Consider the following 16724-nt stretch of genomic DNA (forward strand, 5'->3'; position numbering starts at 1 on the left):
TCTGTCTAACACTGCTGTGCCTTGTAGGTGAAAATGAAACGGTGTCCTGTTTTCGTGCACATTTTGAAGAACAGCTGAAAAATTACAAAAAGCAGGTGAGTGCTACATGATAAAATAGTCATCTTCTGAAAATGCAGGGGATGAAAGTTAATGGTTTTAGGTTTTTCTTGGTGATATGGGTTGTGATTTTTTTTTTTAGAAACTCATAGACAATTGGAAGGGTGGTACGTAGATAGCATTTTACTAAGCTTTTCAAGTATCCTTGTAAGTCACCTCTAAAAAACAGCAATAACTTACAGAAATGTGTATGCCCCACTTCTGTGTAGCTGTCCTGTGAATTCATAGCTTCTCTGTACAAAAATTCAGGTAGGCAGGTAACTGTTGGTGCTTATTTGATCTTGGGTATAATGTAGCAAAGACTGTAACTTCAGCAAGATTGCCTACGAATTTTTTAACTCTTGGACTATTTGTTATTCCATGCTATGTATCTAAGCAAGTTGTGTGGCAGATGACAAGTGTTAAATAATTACACTTTTGAACAGGTTATTATTAATTTGGTGGATCAGACAGGCAGAGAGAAGATTATTGGAGATGCTTACCTTAAACAAGTTCTTCTGTACAACAATGCAAATCTGACTTATGTTTCATTTGACTTCCATGAGCACTGGTAAGAAACCTTTTAAAAATGTCACTTTGCATCTTTTTTTATTAGCATGAAAGGAGACTAGAAGGGAGGAGAAAAGCCATTATTATTTCTACTTCTGCATGAAACACTTTCCTTTTAAATAGGAAGAACAGGACGAGAGGAAATGGCCTCAAGTTGCAGCAGGGGAGGTTTAGATTGGATATTAGGGGAAATTTCTTTACTGAAAGGGTTGTCAAGCATTGGAACAGGCTGCCCAGGGAAGTGGTTGAGTCACTATCCCTGGAGGTATTCAAAAAGCATGTAGACAAGGCACTTCAGGACATAGTTTATTGGGCATGGTTGATGTTTGGACTCAGTCTTAAAGGTCCTTTCCAACCTAAGTAAGCCTATGATTTTATGATTCTATAATACATTTTGTAAACTAAAGCACTATAAAAGTTCAAATTTGAGTAACCAAACACTGCTGTTTGTTTGATCTTGTGTCCCTGACCAGTTAAACATGCAGTTATTTACTAGGCAAAGCTTAGAAGTTGTTAGCATTTTAAGCAAGAGGGTTTCCTTAAACATGCTATGAATGTAAAGCTGTGGCTGACCTGCTTTTCAAACTATGTAATATTCTGCCCTTAATTTTTTACTACAAGCCATTCTTCTTGTTTCTCTTGCTTGTTTCTATAAACACACGATGGGATCTTTCAGGACCCTAATGCTGTTTTTCCATTATAAAATACACTGGATTTTATTTTAATCTAGTAGAAATAGTTCATGTTTTCATGACTCCACTCTGATGTTAGCTTGGTCTAGTGCAGTGTTCACGTGCCCAAGCATGTGATCTGTCCCAGGCACGCGTTTCTCATGTTTCCCTCAAGCAGACTATATTTGTGTACAAATATGGGGTCTAAAAACTGTTTTAATCTTCATTTCCTAACTTAATATAGGTATTACATCTGGCCTGGGAAAGCATTACTGACTGAATAAGTATGTCATTAGTAGATATTGTCTGAGAGGGGAAGGGAAAAGGGAAAACCCCCTGACAATAGTAATGGTATTTGAGATTTCTTTTCTGTAGGACTGTTGATATCCTGAATTGATTTGATAATTACTCTTTTAAATGAGCTTTCATTTTTGTTTGTTTGCTTTTCTCCTGAGAACTGCTGTAGTGACCAGGACTGTTTATTTTTGCACTGTGAGTGAACAGGGAACAATGCTGAAAACAACCTGGTGGGGTGGGGAGAGGAGGAGGGGCTGATATGTCTCTAGCTGTTTTTTCTGTAGAATCACTGGTAAAGCAGGGAAGGCCATCCCAATTTCAAATCTATAGTGGTTACTTTTGTTGAGACTGCCTAAAATGAGGACAGAATGTTGCACATGCCTGAATAGCTGCTCACTTGTTCTTCCTTATGGAAGCAGCATTCAAGAATGCAAATTCTTGAGAAGTTAAAGATCTGAAGCTCTTGGCTTGGATTTAGATATTGAACTGTACTTTTAAATAACAGTCAATATTAAGAACTATTTTAAGTTTATTGCAAGAGAATGTTTGTCTCTCCCACTTAACCAAAAATGCTATTTTTGTAAACATTGCAAATAACATAAAATTAAGTAAAGAAACATCACTACTCTAGTTCAAACTAACTTCTGTGAAATTCTGTATTTTAGCCGAGGAATGAAGTTTGAAAATGTTCAAACACTGACTGATGCCATTCATGATATTATTCTTGACATGAAGTGGTGCTGGTAGGTACTTAACAGTTTTAGACTAGTATGAAGTATTTGTAGAAAAAAAATAAAGCAGTGCATATTCAGAGGCCTTGATTTTTGTCATAACTGGTATATTTTATATTCCTCTCTCGGTGCCCAGCTTGTGTGTCAGTTTTTTGTGTGCTGAAGTATTGGTATTCTACACACGTAACAGCAAAAATTCTCAGATGCTGTTTTTCTGCCTGAGGCTTACTGCATTTAACACTCTTAGGGTTTCTTGTATTTAACATGAAACAACTTATATTTGACCCACAGACCTTAGAATGCCAACCTTACAATTGAAAACAGTAGGCATATTTGATCTTTAGTTTTTACTGATTAAAGTTCATGCATTTTGGTAACGGGTATGGCTGCAGTCTTCAATTATTGTATATTGTTCAATGCATTTTGTGAGTGAGGTGTTGCTGTCATTGTTGGCTTCTATGTTTTTTTTGAATTTAATTGCCTTTTCTCTTGAAAGCTTGTATTATATATGTATGAATTAAATTCGACATCTGATTACATATCAAGTTTATGGCGCCAATAGGATGTATGTTGGATATCTAACCTAAAGAGGGGGATAGGTGTGAACAAGAGTAGTTAATTCTGAGTGGGGTGTGGCTGGGTGATGTGTGTAACTATAAATAGTACTCCACCTGTAAAGTTTTCTACTGTTTGTAGAAGCTGATAAACTACACTGGATTTTAAGTGTCTCAGTATGCTTTTGCTCTATTTTTCTGTTGAAAGGGTTGACCAAGCTGGTGTGATTTGTAAACAGGAAGGAATTTTTCGAGTTAACTGCATGGACTGTCTGGATCGTACCAATGTTGTGCAGGCTGCTATTGCAAGGGTGGTCATGGAACAGCAGGCACGTATAACGAATGTACTTTTTCAAGTGCTGAGTACCTCAGAACTTGTTATTCACAGGGAAACCTGTGTGTTCGAAAAATACTAAACTAATCTCTACTGAAAGGATCTTTGCAAACTACTTGGAGAGTTATGAAGCTGAAAGTAATATGTACAACTAAAATAACTTGAAATAATTCTAAAAGAGGGATGCCTAGTGTCCTCTGTCAGAGAGAGAGTGACTGTGTCCACATCTTAGAGAGGATTCTCTTGTTTTGATTTAGCCATTTTAATTTAAGTTATGTAGTAATAAAAATTTTAAAAACAACCCTCACCTGCCTGCCCCCACCCCCCCAATAAATCCCTTCCCCATATGAGATGTTAAAGGACTAAAATCTAACTAGAAGTTGGATGCTATTTTAGCCAGTTTGAAGTGAAATACTGTGGTGCAGCAGGTAGGGAGATTAGTTGTCTCTTCTGTATGTAGAGGAATAATTAATTCATGATGTAACTACCCCAGATGGCTGACTACTGTGCTCTGGAATAGTTCTCCCTGCATAGAGGAGGCATTTCTAAGCAGGCTGAGAGTCTTTCCTTTAGTCTTCCTCCTCTTTGCCCTGCACCCCATTTGCTTTTTGATATAGAAGCTCAGTGAAGATTGTCTTCCTTTGTGAAGGCTTAATAGTACTGTAACTGAAACTTTGAAGCCTCAGTTACTGCCCAGCGAAAAATGAACAAACCTGACTATGCTTGGAGTGAAGGATAAGGATGAAGTGGGCCCTTCATTGGGGTGAAAAATGAATGGCTCTAATCATTGTATCTGGCATTTCCTGTCTGTCATCTGCTTTTATGAACTCCCAACATAAAAAAAAGTACTGGGGACGAAGGGTGGCACCAGCAATCCCACAGCTGTTATTTTAGAATAGGATTTCTGTAGATGTTAAATCTGGGTCCAAAGGGACTCTTTCAAAATCAAGAGTTGCATAGATTTGTTGTGAAGGACTTCAGTAATCATTGCTATAGTATTAGCTTGTGATGTGCTACATCATTCTTGTATTATAGCTGAAGTACTTTGGAATCAATTCGTAACTGAGAAATGCCCTAAGCATTGGAAGGAGACTGACATAAAGTGGAAGACTGAGAGTTACAGGTGCCTTACCTTTGTACTTCCTTAGAACCATAGGACTTGCTTCTCTTGGCTAGAAACTTGATAGGGCTTTCAAAGTCAATGAACAGACTTGTATCCATTTTCATCTAACTTGCAAAAAGTCCTTGAGCATTTTTTTATTGGTTGTAAATTGACGTTTGCCTATGACTTAGTCCAAGTTATTCCTGCAGTTGGCCTAACATTCAGTGACTACACTGCAGTTATGTTATGTCTAGCTTTACCAATTTAGTGTGTGTAAAGACTAAAGTTTGTATTGTGCCTGAGACTTATCTTGGGAAAACTTAAGTACCGGTTGTTCTGAAGAGTAAGATATCTTACGTTCAGTATCAGTGTTAAACAGTAACTGTCCAAAATGCACAAGCATTAATAATAAACACAAAATATGAAGTCATTTTAAGGTTTTATTTTGGGGGAGGATTAAAGTTGAAGATGGAGCCAATACGCTTGCTTTAGTGTCTAGAAGCAGAAGATTAAGAATCTGGTGTGCTTTTTCTTGTAACTGGAAAGAGATTCCATTTATTTTCAGACCTTTTGAGGTCACGAATGCTTTTGCAATAGAAGACATTAACTTGTTTATCCATGTTAAAGTACTGTGATGTCTGTTCTGTTGATGTTTCTATTTTCTATAGAGAACTATTTCCCATATCTTGAGTAATCTAGAATAACTAGTCTTCCTTTAGCTAATTTTTTTGAAGATTGACTCCTACATCCATAATTAATATATTACTGCTGTGTCCAGTGATATGGTGTTTAACAATGAATTAGTGATTAATTGTTAACAATCAATTTGATCTGACAAATTAGCAGAATTGGTTCCTTTTTCAGATCATATAAAATGCAACAACTAAATGCTTGGCAAGTGTTCCCATTTTCTTTATCAAGCTCTGTTATTGAGAATGATTTTTTAAATTTTTTTATTTTGCACCTTATATTAATGTGTATGTCAAATTTCAGCTCAAAAAACTAGGTGTGATGCCACCAGAACAGCCTTTGCCAGTAAAATGCAATAGAATCTACCAGATAATATGGGCGAACAATGGAGATGCCATAAGCCGGCAGTATGCTGGCACAGCAGCCTTAAAGGTAAAGGGTGAAGAGTGTAACTTGTTGTGACGATTAGTATGTTACGTTACAGGTTTTATGTCCAATGGAGAACTCTTGTATATGTAACAAAGTTAGCCTAATATTCTGCATTTTTTTGTCTTGAAGAGATATGAGGCCTTTCAATAGAAGAATATTGTGTATTACACTTAGTGTGAATTGGAGAAGGCTTGAGTGTCCAGGTGTCCTGTGGCAGTGCTGGCTGTATTTTAACTTAATTCTGTTAGTTTCATGTCTAGATACAAAGCACAGCTGACCTAAGAGTTTAAGATCTATATTAAGTATACTTTTAATTCAATTTAAACATGGCTATAGTACAGTTACAGTACTTCCAAAAAAAACCACCCAAAACCTCTGAAGGACTGAAGATCAGGATATATAGGTAGCAGGGTGATATTAATTAGTTGCAATGCAGTCTGTCTACCAAGATCAGAAATCAGGCATGAAACTCCTTACTGTTTACTCCTGCTGCTTTGAGAAGTCATAGAATTTGAGCTACTTTCTGTGTGTATAGTCACCAGCAGAACAGTTTCTTGTATTCATGGTATTTGGCATTGGAAAAACCTTTACAGTGGAAATGCTTAACACTTAAATCTCTTTCTAAGTCTCTCTACTGAACTTTGATTAGTCTATTACATTAATATTTTTTTAAAAATTATAAAGCCAAGCCTGACACACTTGTCTTGATTGTGAATATTTAACTTTAAATCTGAAGCACAGAACTCAATTTATAGATCTAAATTTTCAGCCATTCTGCTTCAAGATTTCTGTACTCACAACTGAGGTTCATGGATTAAATTTATTTTATTTGATACTTCAGGTCTGTTGTTTCACTTTCAAATTAAGTGGTGTTCGTAGTAGTTGGTGTGGCTTTTACAACTGCTCTGTGCCAATGCTCAGAGAGTCTCTGAAAATAGTCTTCTAATGAAGTGTAACTACCAAAAATGCTTTTTATTCAAATTTTAAGCCTTCTGTGGCCTAGAAACTTTCTTTTGTTTCTGAGCTTGTGAGGATATGTACTATTTTCTTTCAGTATGTTATGCTTGTCTTGTTTTGGTAGCAGAAGCAGAGAAGTTGAAAACCATTTTTCAGTAAGCTCCAGTCTTCCCCATTGTTCCAGTAGTATTCCTTTTACATTAAAGGCCAAAAAACAAGGTGGTGTGTTTTTTTGTTTTTTTTTTTGAGGTATTCAAGCATCCTAGTGACTGATGTCTTGAAAGTTCTGCTTTGTTAGCTGGCATGTATGTCCAGATTACTGCTTTCCATTAGGACTTTACATACAGTTATGTCTGTCAAAAGCATAAGATTCCCTGCAGAGTTAAACAATGCCATGAGAAGTAGATGCTCTTTGAAAATCAATATTTTCAACTTCTATATGAAATAGTTACTTGAACATAATTTCTGAGTTGTCATCTATTCAGTTCTAAATTTCAGAATGCCACAGCTTTTGAGCCGAGATTGCTATGTCAAAGTTGCATATGTGCATGATTCACGTGCTCTTTGTAACAGGGTGACTTCACAAGGACTGGTGAAAGAAAGTTGGCAGGGGTAATGAAGGATGGAGTTAATTCTGCAAACAGATACTACTTGAACCGTTTCAGGGATGCTTATAGGCAAGCAGTCATAGGTAAGAATACAATTTCAACTAAGCTGAACAATGGTATTTGGAAAAGTATATTAAAATCATCTTGGCTTTATCCTTCTGATGGATTTTTTTTTTTTCTGAGGCCTAAAAGGACCTTGAGTGCATATAAAGCTCATGTATATGTAGTGGACACCGTGTGTAACAGTCATTCTCCATTCGGAAACTAAACAACACTCAATTCAGAAGGATTACATGCAGTGTAACTAATTGTAGAATTTGCTTCCAACTTCATTTCAGCATTAACTGTCTTGTAAGATCTATTTTTTTTAGACAGTTAAATTTGTGTAGCATGTGTTTCTTAAAATGGTGAGTTAACTCTTGCTTTTCACTGAGAGAAAATAGTGTTATACCTACTGAGTTTTCAGTTTCAGGCAATGATCTATTCAGAAGGTTTTTCAAGAGTATATTCAAATACAAAACATTTGGAAGGAGTTTACAAAGTAATCAACAGATTATTGCTGTATATCACTTTTAACTGTTGGCTTCTTGTTTGGTATTTTGTGGATTTTTTTATGTAGATTTGATGCAGGGTATCCCTGTAACAGAGGATCTTTACTCCATATTTACAAAAGAGAAAGAGCATGAAGCTCTGCACAAGGAGAACCTGAGGAGCCATCAGGAATTGATCAGCCAGCTGTTGCAGAGCTACATGAAACTGCTCTTACCAGATGATGAAAAATTCCATGGAGGATGGGCGCTTATTGACTGTGATCCAAGGTTTGCTGAATAAACTCATAACTGATCAGCTGCTACTATGACACCTCTGTTAATTACTACTGATGTTAAATGATTTTGATAGCTAATGTGTTAACAGAATACAAGTGGGCAGTTTTGTAGAATGACAAGAGTCCCTGAAGGGATTGAACACTTGTAATTGTAAAAGAAAAGGTCCTCTAAACATGTGCTTTCCCCAAAGTTCTGTAAAAATGGTGCATGGGGGAGTTACCTTTGAGACATCACCTGGAATTGCATGCATTCAGTTAATATTGCCAAAATGTGCTAGGTGCCATGAAGAGAACTTCTAACCACCATTAGTTCTAGAAGGGGCTGTCTGAGGAACTGTTGTTCCTTCTTGCTTTATAGGGAAAGTGTAATTTGACTTCAAAGCCATATCTGATCATCTTGTATAATGAGTCAGTAGTAGGAAAGCCTAGATTTCTCTTCATGAAAGTAGCGAGCATAAATTCCAACTTTAAAGATAAGACTCCTTATCAAGTTCAGAGTTCACTAACTTGTAAAAGAAAAATAGTGGTTAGATCTTCTGCAGTTTAAACTTCAGCATCTAAAAATAGCAAAGCAGGATGTTATGGTAGCTATTTAAAGCACCAACTCATCACCTTAACTGAGTCTGAAATATTTTTCCATTTCTTAGTTAGCATTTTTAATAGCTTGTGGGTTTTCCGTTTATTTTTGGACCTGCTGCTGCCCTATTTGAGCTATCGGGTAACTCCAGGTTTGAGAGACAATGTTGCTTACATGGATCCACTTATTGTATGGTAAGTCTAATGACACATTGTGTTTTGGCTTGTGAAGTGTCTCACCTAACCTGTTTTTTCAGTGGCTGTGAAGAGGTAGCAGCATCACACAAGATAACATACCATAACTGAAACTTCTTGTTGTAATGTGCCTTCAGTTGTAGAAGAGTGTTCCTAAAATACACTGGGGATGGGTTACAGCTGTGCAAATAAAACCTCCCCTGTATTCATTTTTCTTCCTCTTCCTTAGTCTCATTGATGCCACTCATAAGGATGTGGATGTTCTGCTGTTACTTTCTAATTCTGCCTACTATGTGGCCTAGTAAGTTACCACTTTCTCTTACTATGTGTAGTTTATTTCTAGAAGCTTTGTTTTAGATCAGTAGGAAGCATTAAATTCGGATTCTTTTTTTCTAGTTATGATGATGAAATCGACAAGGTGAATCAGTACCAAAGGTTAAGTCTTGAAGATCTGGAAAAAATAGAAATAGGTAAGAATGTAGTCACCATGTATCTTTCTTGAATGCTCTTAACAATAGCTTGAGCACTTATCAAAGCATCCTACAAACACATTGAAATGGCAAGCCTCAATGTATTGTGTATATCCTGTGTAGCCTACCATAGGTAGAAATGTACTCTCTGGCTGATGAATGGATGCGAGTTGAGTCTGTGTTTTCTTACAGTCCTGTTTTTTGCTACTGCTTGAAATGGAAACTTTGATCATTGGTAGGGTCCTAAAATTTCCTCTCTTCAAAAGTCTTAAACCCATGGATTCATCAAAACAAATGTCATTTATTTATCCAATGCCAGTAACAATTGGATCAACTTCTATAATGAATCACAGGTTTGTGCATTCAATGCACTCTTTCTTTGATACAAATACTATCAGCTGGTTCTGAATTGTACTTTAGATCTGTTTCATAGCTTTTATCACACCTTGAAGAGTTCTAAAGAAACATGCTATTATGAAATCACCTTGTTATGCTGACTTTATTGACTAAAAAATGTTACATTTGCAGGCTAAATCCAGCGTTTTCTGCTGAAAGTATTAAAGATACGATATCTTTGACTTTACAGATGAGAAGTCTTCCAGTTGGAGAGAAGGGAGGGAAATTGTGGTCCCCAGTGTGCGGCCCCCCCCAACCGATAGAGTTTAATCCTCCATTATACAACACAGTGATTTCATTATCTCCTTACCGTAACTTTCACTATGTCTGTGCAATTTCTAAGAGTTCAGTGGAAAGGTCTCTCTCACTTGTGTATTGTGGAGATCTGTAATACATCCTGATGTACAGAATATAGTTGAAAAATCTTGACCAGATACTTTATAAAAACAAACCCCTCCACGCTGTTTCATGATACAGATATGATGCAGTGCATTGAGGAGTTGAAGTACTTGGTCTAAATCTTGAAACTTACATTGCTTCCACTTGGTAAAAATATATTAGCTTTCCCTTTAATCCTTGCAGGAGCATACCCTGAAACACAGGATGTAATAGGTGTAGAATTTTTTTCTTCTATTTGAAAGGGTGATCCGTAATAAACAATTAGGCTGGGTTATATTAGACATATACAGGGAGTCTAATTGCTTTTTGTAAATAATCAATTGTTATTGTGAAAAACTTATTTAAAATGTCTATCCTACTCTAAAGAAAACGTGAAGCTTTTTATGCTGAAAAAGATTGTCAACACGTACATATGTTTAGGTACAGTCTCTGCAATACCTCTTTCGGTGTTTGTTTGAAGTTTTTTAATCTCCTGGCTTATTTCTCAGGGCCGGAGCCTACTCTGTTTGGCAAACCCAAGTTCTCTTGCATGAGACTGCATTACAAATACAAAGAAATGAGTGGATATTTTCACACTCTTAGAGCTGTGGTTCGCAACCCAGAAGAAGATGGAAAAGGTTTGTTTCATATGTAAAAGTTTTATACGTAAAAGTGTCTTCAGTATACCAGTGTGTCTCTAGGAAAACACTTTTTCCATTGCTCTCAGAATAAATTCTGAAGGAGGATATACTTTAATATAATCTAGGTGTGTGGGGTGGGGAACCAACAGAAACCCCCCTGTATGTGGCTTCCTGCATGAACACTAGGATGTTACAGTTTTAATGCAAGAAGAAGTTTCAGATATGGCTTTAAAGCAACATGTCTCCCTAGAATTGAGACATTTCCATGTCCAGATCTTTACTGCTCCAAGACAGGATAAAACAAACCTAAAATTGGCTCCTAAAGAGCAGAAGAAATTGATTTATTTAGTGAAATCAATGCCTAGAAATGTTCTTGCTTGTTGTTTAACTAAATTAAATGAACACTAATAAGGGAAAAATATCACTTCTTACCTGGAGCACTGAGGTTTTTTCAACAAGGATTAAAATAAATATAATTGCTTCTCTTCCTTCTACAAATGATGAATTGTGGCAGTGATTCACTTACACCCACTATTTAGGGCCTAAGGAGAGTCTATTCTTGACACTTACTTTGTAAGCTTTAAATCAGAATTGCAACTCATTAGGGTGCAACTATTCTGTAGCATGAAAGGAAAAAAACACCCAACAAAACTAAACAAACTGAATTATGTTAAAAATAGACTTATTTCTCTGTACGTTTTGGAATATGGGATTTTAAGGGGTTTTTTAAGGGTCTGACAGGCTGCTACTTGGATTTCAGACACGCTTCAGTGCATTGCAGAAATGCTGAGAATCACAAAGCAAGCAATGGGATTAGACGTGCCCATTATTGAGAAAAAGCTAGAGAGGTGAGTACTTAAATGATGTGAACCTTCTGTGCCCTACTTTTGCTCTCTTCTCGGTGGCTAAGAGTACATGGTAACAGTCATACATGCAATGCCTAGAAGAAATGTCTGTATCTAGCTACTGTGCTAGGAGTTAATTTGTTTGTATGCTGCTTCCAGTAATAACTGTCTGCAGGTGTTTACCTAAAAGTATAAGCAACAATACTATTTTATATCTGTCTGCTTATAGGCAATATACACTACCAAATGTAAATAATGTACTGCAGATCAGATGGTTCATGATTAGTTTGTCAAATTTAATTTTTCCTATCTGAACTTAATGCCTGCTTCTGTAGTAGGAGGGCAACCTGTGGAGTGTAAATCTGGTTTGGATTCCACTGCAGTTGGATGTTTAACAAATCCAGATAACGTTACAGGTCTTGTGTGAAGAAATGGCTGAAGTTAAACTTCTGAACTCCTATGTGTTAGTCAAAATGGCACAGAACTTGTCATTTTGCAAGCCCCTTAAGAGAAGGCATGTGAAAGCATAGTTGAGAATGAAAAGTACTAGAATTTTTTAGATAGTTTTCTCTAAGTCAGTTGTCTATAATTAAACAGAAGTAACCTTTATCTACAAATATCGGTGATACAAAAGACAATGGAGTAGAAATAAGAGAGGATGGCTAGCTGAAGCTTAGCATGCTTTACCAGTTCAAGTGTGATCTATTGCATTATTTTGGATCCTTCCAACTCGGACTGTATGAACTACTAGAAAACATGTATAGCACAATTGTAAACTGTCAAACAAAATCTGTTAGGGCATGTATTTAAAAAACTTTCTTCTGCATTTGACTACTGGGCTACTATTTCAGCTTTTCCCAGCTGAGTAGAAAGTGTAGCAAGAAAATCTTGCTCTTTACAGATTACGAAGACTGAAAATTTGCTAAATCTGGCTACTGAGTACAGCATACACAAAGGCAGAGTTGCCAAATACATAGAGAATTAAAATCCAGTTTCATCTAAAATTAAAAATGCCTACAGAAGCTTACTTTTCCCCTTGTTTGGCTACCATTCTGTATCAACCTTCCTTTGTTTTTGTTGTTTTGAATTTGGTTAGCTTATATGGGTACAATTACATAAGGAAAGGATAACTTAGTAACAAAAATTGTCCATCTCTCTTATGGAAGTAGACTGGAAGCTGGTAACTGCTTGCTGTTTATAAATGAGACTGCATTGATTGTACACTAGAGATTTTTTCTTTTTTCTTCCAGGAAGAGCAGTAAACCTCATGAAGACATCATTGGCATTCGGTCTCAGAACAGAGGGTCCCTGGCCCAAGGCAAGAATTACTTACTGAGCAAGTTCTCATCTCTCAATCAAAAAGTGAAACAAACCAAGTCCAATGTAAACATCAGCAATCTTCGGAAGTTAGGCAGCTTTACCAAACCTGAAGTGAAAGTCAATTTTTTAAAACCAAATTTGAAAGTGAATCTTTGGAAATCAGATAGTAGCCTTGAAACTTTAGAGAATCCAGTGGTAGATACTAAAGTCCATACTGAATCTGATACAGAAGTATCAGATAATGATTCATTCCACTCTGATGACTTCCTGACTAATTCTAAATCCGATGAGGACACCCAGCTAACTGACTCTCTAGAGAACATAGGGCAGACAGACTACGTGCTGCCTAGCTGTGGTATCATTGCCTCAGCTCCACGGCTGGGCAGTCGGTCCCAGTCTATAAGCAGCACTGACATGAACATTAGCATTCATGTTCCGTCCGAGATCCACGTCTCTCAGGCTAGCCGGTCTGACTGTGAAGACGTACCCATGCCTTCTGCTGAGAGCGTGGAGTTGGAATTTGCTAAACCCATTGATGTGTATTGCCAGAGGTTTGTGCATGATGCTCAGAATAAGATGTCAGAGGTTTTGGAGGCTGAGGCTGGTTCTCAAGAGCCCCATCACATAATAAATCAAACCAGCAATAATACATCTAAGAAGGCAGAAACCAAGGGTGATGCCATCAGAGACATTCCTTCCAGGCCATCAAAGTTGGATGTACAGTCTTCTGAGCCAAATCCTCAGCTCTTAGCTGTTGGTGGGACTGACTTCACTAAATCTCATAAAAGCCCAGGATCTGTATCTGGTAACCTTGAGACTGGACTCCACATGACTCCTTCTCCAGCTGACAGTAGCAGCAGCAGAGCTGTATCTCCTTTTGCTAAAATTCGCAGTTCCATGGTCCAGGTTGCTAACATCACGCAAGCAGGATTGACTCAAGGGATTAATTTTGCTGTGGCAAAGGTCCAGAAGAGCCCTGCAGAACCAGAAGCTATAAATGAAATCAAACAAAAAGAACTGAAAGAAATGTTTACACAATGCCAGACACGAATAATTCAAATCTAGTTGCTAATTGAGGAAGTGTTCTTCTAGTTGTGGCTTTTAATACAATACTAAAAAAATGATGTCAGGACTCATTGTGGCATGAACTGCTACTGAATACTGGGATCAATAATATAGATAACTTGTTTACAGGAAGTGAGAGATGCAAATGAATTTGGTTCTGACCAAGCTTCAGAGTTCCCTTGGGCAGCTGAGACAAAAGAATGGTAAACTGTATTTAAACAGGTAGCTTAGACACTGGGATTTAATAAGCATGCTGTCTATCTTAAATGTGTTGCACAGTTATTTTTGGAGACTAATTTTGTAGCTCTTCTGACTTATGTAGAAAGTATTTATACTAAAAAGGTGATACTGTACTTCTGTGACCTTACTTACCTTGCACTGCACCAGCAAAATAACTTACCAGTAAATTACATTTTATTTATTTTTGGACTGGTGTTTTTACTTGTTTCCATTGAAGTTTTAGATGCAGCTTTCTACAAATTGTGCCTCTACAATGGGAATTGATGCGGTTTTGTTGAATTTCATTATGTTAACCAGAAAGTAAGATTTCTTTTTGCTGTCCTCTTCTTTCCACACACCCTGAGACACTTTCAGTAAAGATAAAGCATATAGATCCAATCTGAAATATCCACGATCCTGCAGTGCAAATTTAGTTTGTAAATTATTTTTTTCTCACTTGTTTTGAGGTGAGGGGAAATGGAGCAAATGTCCCTTAATTGTCTTGCCCATGCTAAAGCTACTTCCTTTTTACTGAATTCCACACACTGGCAATTTGCTCTAATCTTTTTTGTCTCTGTGTAAAGCAAGACAAGCCAGATAACTGACCTTCAGGCATTGTGTCCTTCTGTGCTATGACTTTTTTAAAACTATATTCTAACTGTCCAGATGCAAATAACTTTTAAAACAGAAGGTGAGTGTACTGTTTCATAAAATCAGTGTTGCATTAGAGCATTGTTGTCACTATCTAATCAAAACCAAATTCATTACCAACTCGAGCTTTGCATACTTGCAGGATAAGGCTAAGCATTGGATAACCAAACCCCCCTTATCTATGTGTGTCAAAAGATGAAATCTATCTAAATTACTCTTCCCAGAAATGCCTTGCCATGCCATTCTAGTGTAGGACATATCCAAAAGCTGCTGTAAAGCAGGATCTTACTATGCTGTGGTTCGTAACTATAACCACCCCCATAGACCCAGTGCCTCTGTGTTCTAGTCTGTGTACTGTAGGTAGGCTGCACGTGGTGTTCCAAGAAAATAGTGTCATATGGGTAGGGTAGTACTGTGTCTTAGGACTTCCAGTATGTCTGAAATAAATGATTATCATCTATCCTGATGGTCTGAAACTTTGATAAACAAATTTTGATTTATTTATTTGTTTTATTAAAGTGATGTGGGTTTGGGTTTTTTGAGTGTCTATACTTGTGGCTATATTTAAAATTAAACTACTACTGTATTTTAATGTGAGCAATATACATGAGATATTTTAATAAAAAAAGTGGAATCGGAAGACTGTTTTCAGCATGTGATGTTAAGGGACATGGTACTCCAGGGCTGTGGGGTTTTAAGTTTCAAAGATGGGTGGGGTGTCTTGACTTTCTCTGGTTTAAGAGTCACAGAATGGTTAAAGTTGGAAGGGACTGCTGGAGGTCATCTAGTCCAAACCCCTGTTCAAGCAGGGCCACCTGGGGCTAGTTCTCCACTATCTATGAAACAGTGAAGAAAGATAGTCTCAAATAATCCATGGCCATATACATAAAGCCATCCTCTAAGCAGCCCTGAAAGACAATCTTGCAAACCAACTATCCTTTCCAGCCAGGCTGCCTTTTGAAGAGAGGCTTCATTTCCTTCCTCTATTTGTTCAGTTGCTTCACTTCCTATTAATGTAGCACAAGTCAGATGAAACCATGAATATTCACTTTAGTGTTCAAAAATAGAAATAAGCTATAAGTGATCTGAAAGGGTGTCACACTTGGCTCAAGTTTAAGGTACAGGAAAAGTGTTTATCATAAAAACACTCAAATTATTAGTGTGCAGAGATGAAAAGGACAGTTTCAGATCTGCTGTTGCAGCACAAACCAATGACTGACATGCTTAGAAAAGGAAAAAATCCAGTAAAAAAGGGGGTTCCTGTTCACACAATCTTAATTATGGGAAAGCACTAAGTAAAGATGGCTATCAGCTTAACGTAAATTTGGCAGAAGCCTTTTTTGGGGGTCAGAAAAGGATTAATTGAAGCAAAATCTAGACTTAGCTCGATCACTGGCTCTTGCATGCTGGTGCCACAAGGACAGCCCTACTTCTATATTGTCTGTCTGGATTACTCCAACTGGTTTAATGTTTCACTACTTAACAAGGGTGGTTTAAACGAGTTCTGTGAGTCATATTAGGGGCAGTATGTCCTCTGAAAACAAGCTCAAACTGTACAGTATGAATAAGATATATAGAGACCATTCTTAATGCTTAATTGATATTATTCAAACAATTTCAACACACTGCAGTACTGATAATGTAGAAGGTAAGATGTTTTGGATAAGTACGTGAGTATCACCAATTCTCCAGTTAATGCTGCCTTTCCCCTGCCCCCCGCAAAAAAAAAAAGTTGTGCCAGATTAAAGCTCAGAGACATTTGAGACATTAGTCATGGTCTTCTCTAAGTACAATAAGGATGAGTTTCATACTGGAACCTTGTCCTGGCCAAGACCAAATCACTTCTTTATACCACACTGTAATCACTATTGTGCTGTTGCTGAGTGCAGCACACCTTAGCTCATGGGAACAACAATATACAGTTCTAGATACTGAAGTCAACACTCCTTGCAGCTGCAGCCTAGCTGAAAGCTCTAGTCCTCAGAGTTCAGCCATTTAAGAATGACAGCACAAACTTATTCCAGAATAGAGCCTACCACTACTGTGTATGAAGGGCTTCTAGGTTACATTTTCATATTATTAAAGGAAATAAGTTTACACAAC

General features: G+C 37.2%; 1 protein-coding gene across 3 annotated transcripts in view; it reads left to right on the forward strand.

Moving 5' to 3' along the window:
- Window positions 1–15410, forward strand: part of INPP5F (inositol polyphosphate-5-phosphatase F) — a 45778-nt gene extending 30368 nt beyond the window's left edge. The window contains exons 9-20 of one of the 3 annotated variants that reach the window (XM_049810537.1): window positions 28–95; window positions 543–667; window positions 2300–2377; window positions 3128–3248; window positions 5349–5477; window positions 7005–7122; window positions 7659–7857; window positions 8866–8937; window positions 9033–9106; window positions 10390–10518; window positions 11282–11369; window positions 12617–15410. In XM_049810537.1, coding sequence (XP_049666494.1) covers window positions 28–95; window positions 543–667; window positions 2300–2377; window positions 3128–3248; window positions 5349–5477; window positions 7005–7122; window positions 7659–7857; window positions 8866–8937; window positions 9033–9106; window positions 10390–10518; window positions 11282–11369; window positions 12617–13751 — 2336 coding nt within the window. In that variant the 3' untranslated portion in view covers window positions 13752–15410. Of the gene's footprint in view, window positions 1–27; window positions 96–542; window positions 668–2299; window positions 2378–3127; window positions 3249–4288; window positions 4823–5348; window positions 5478–7004; window positions 7123–7658; window positions 7858–7902; window positions 8637–8865; window positions 8938–9032; window positions 9107–10389; window positions 10519–11281; window positions 11370–12616 lie in introns of those variants that run through there. The other 2 variants (XM_049810538.1, XM_049810539.1) reach the window with 2 other exon arrangements.
- The last annotated feature ends 1314 nt before the right edge of the window (window positions 15411–16724 follow it).

The sequence above is a fragment of the Accipiter gentilis genome, chromosome 9, assembly GCF_929443795.1.
Source record: "Accipiter gentilis chromosome 9, bAccGen1.1, whole genome shotgun sequence".
NCBI classification, from domain to species: domain Eukaryota; kingdom Metazoa; phylum Chordata; class Aves; order Accipitriformes; family Accipitridae; genus Astur; species Astur gentilis.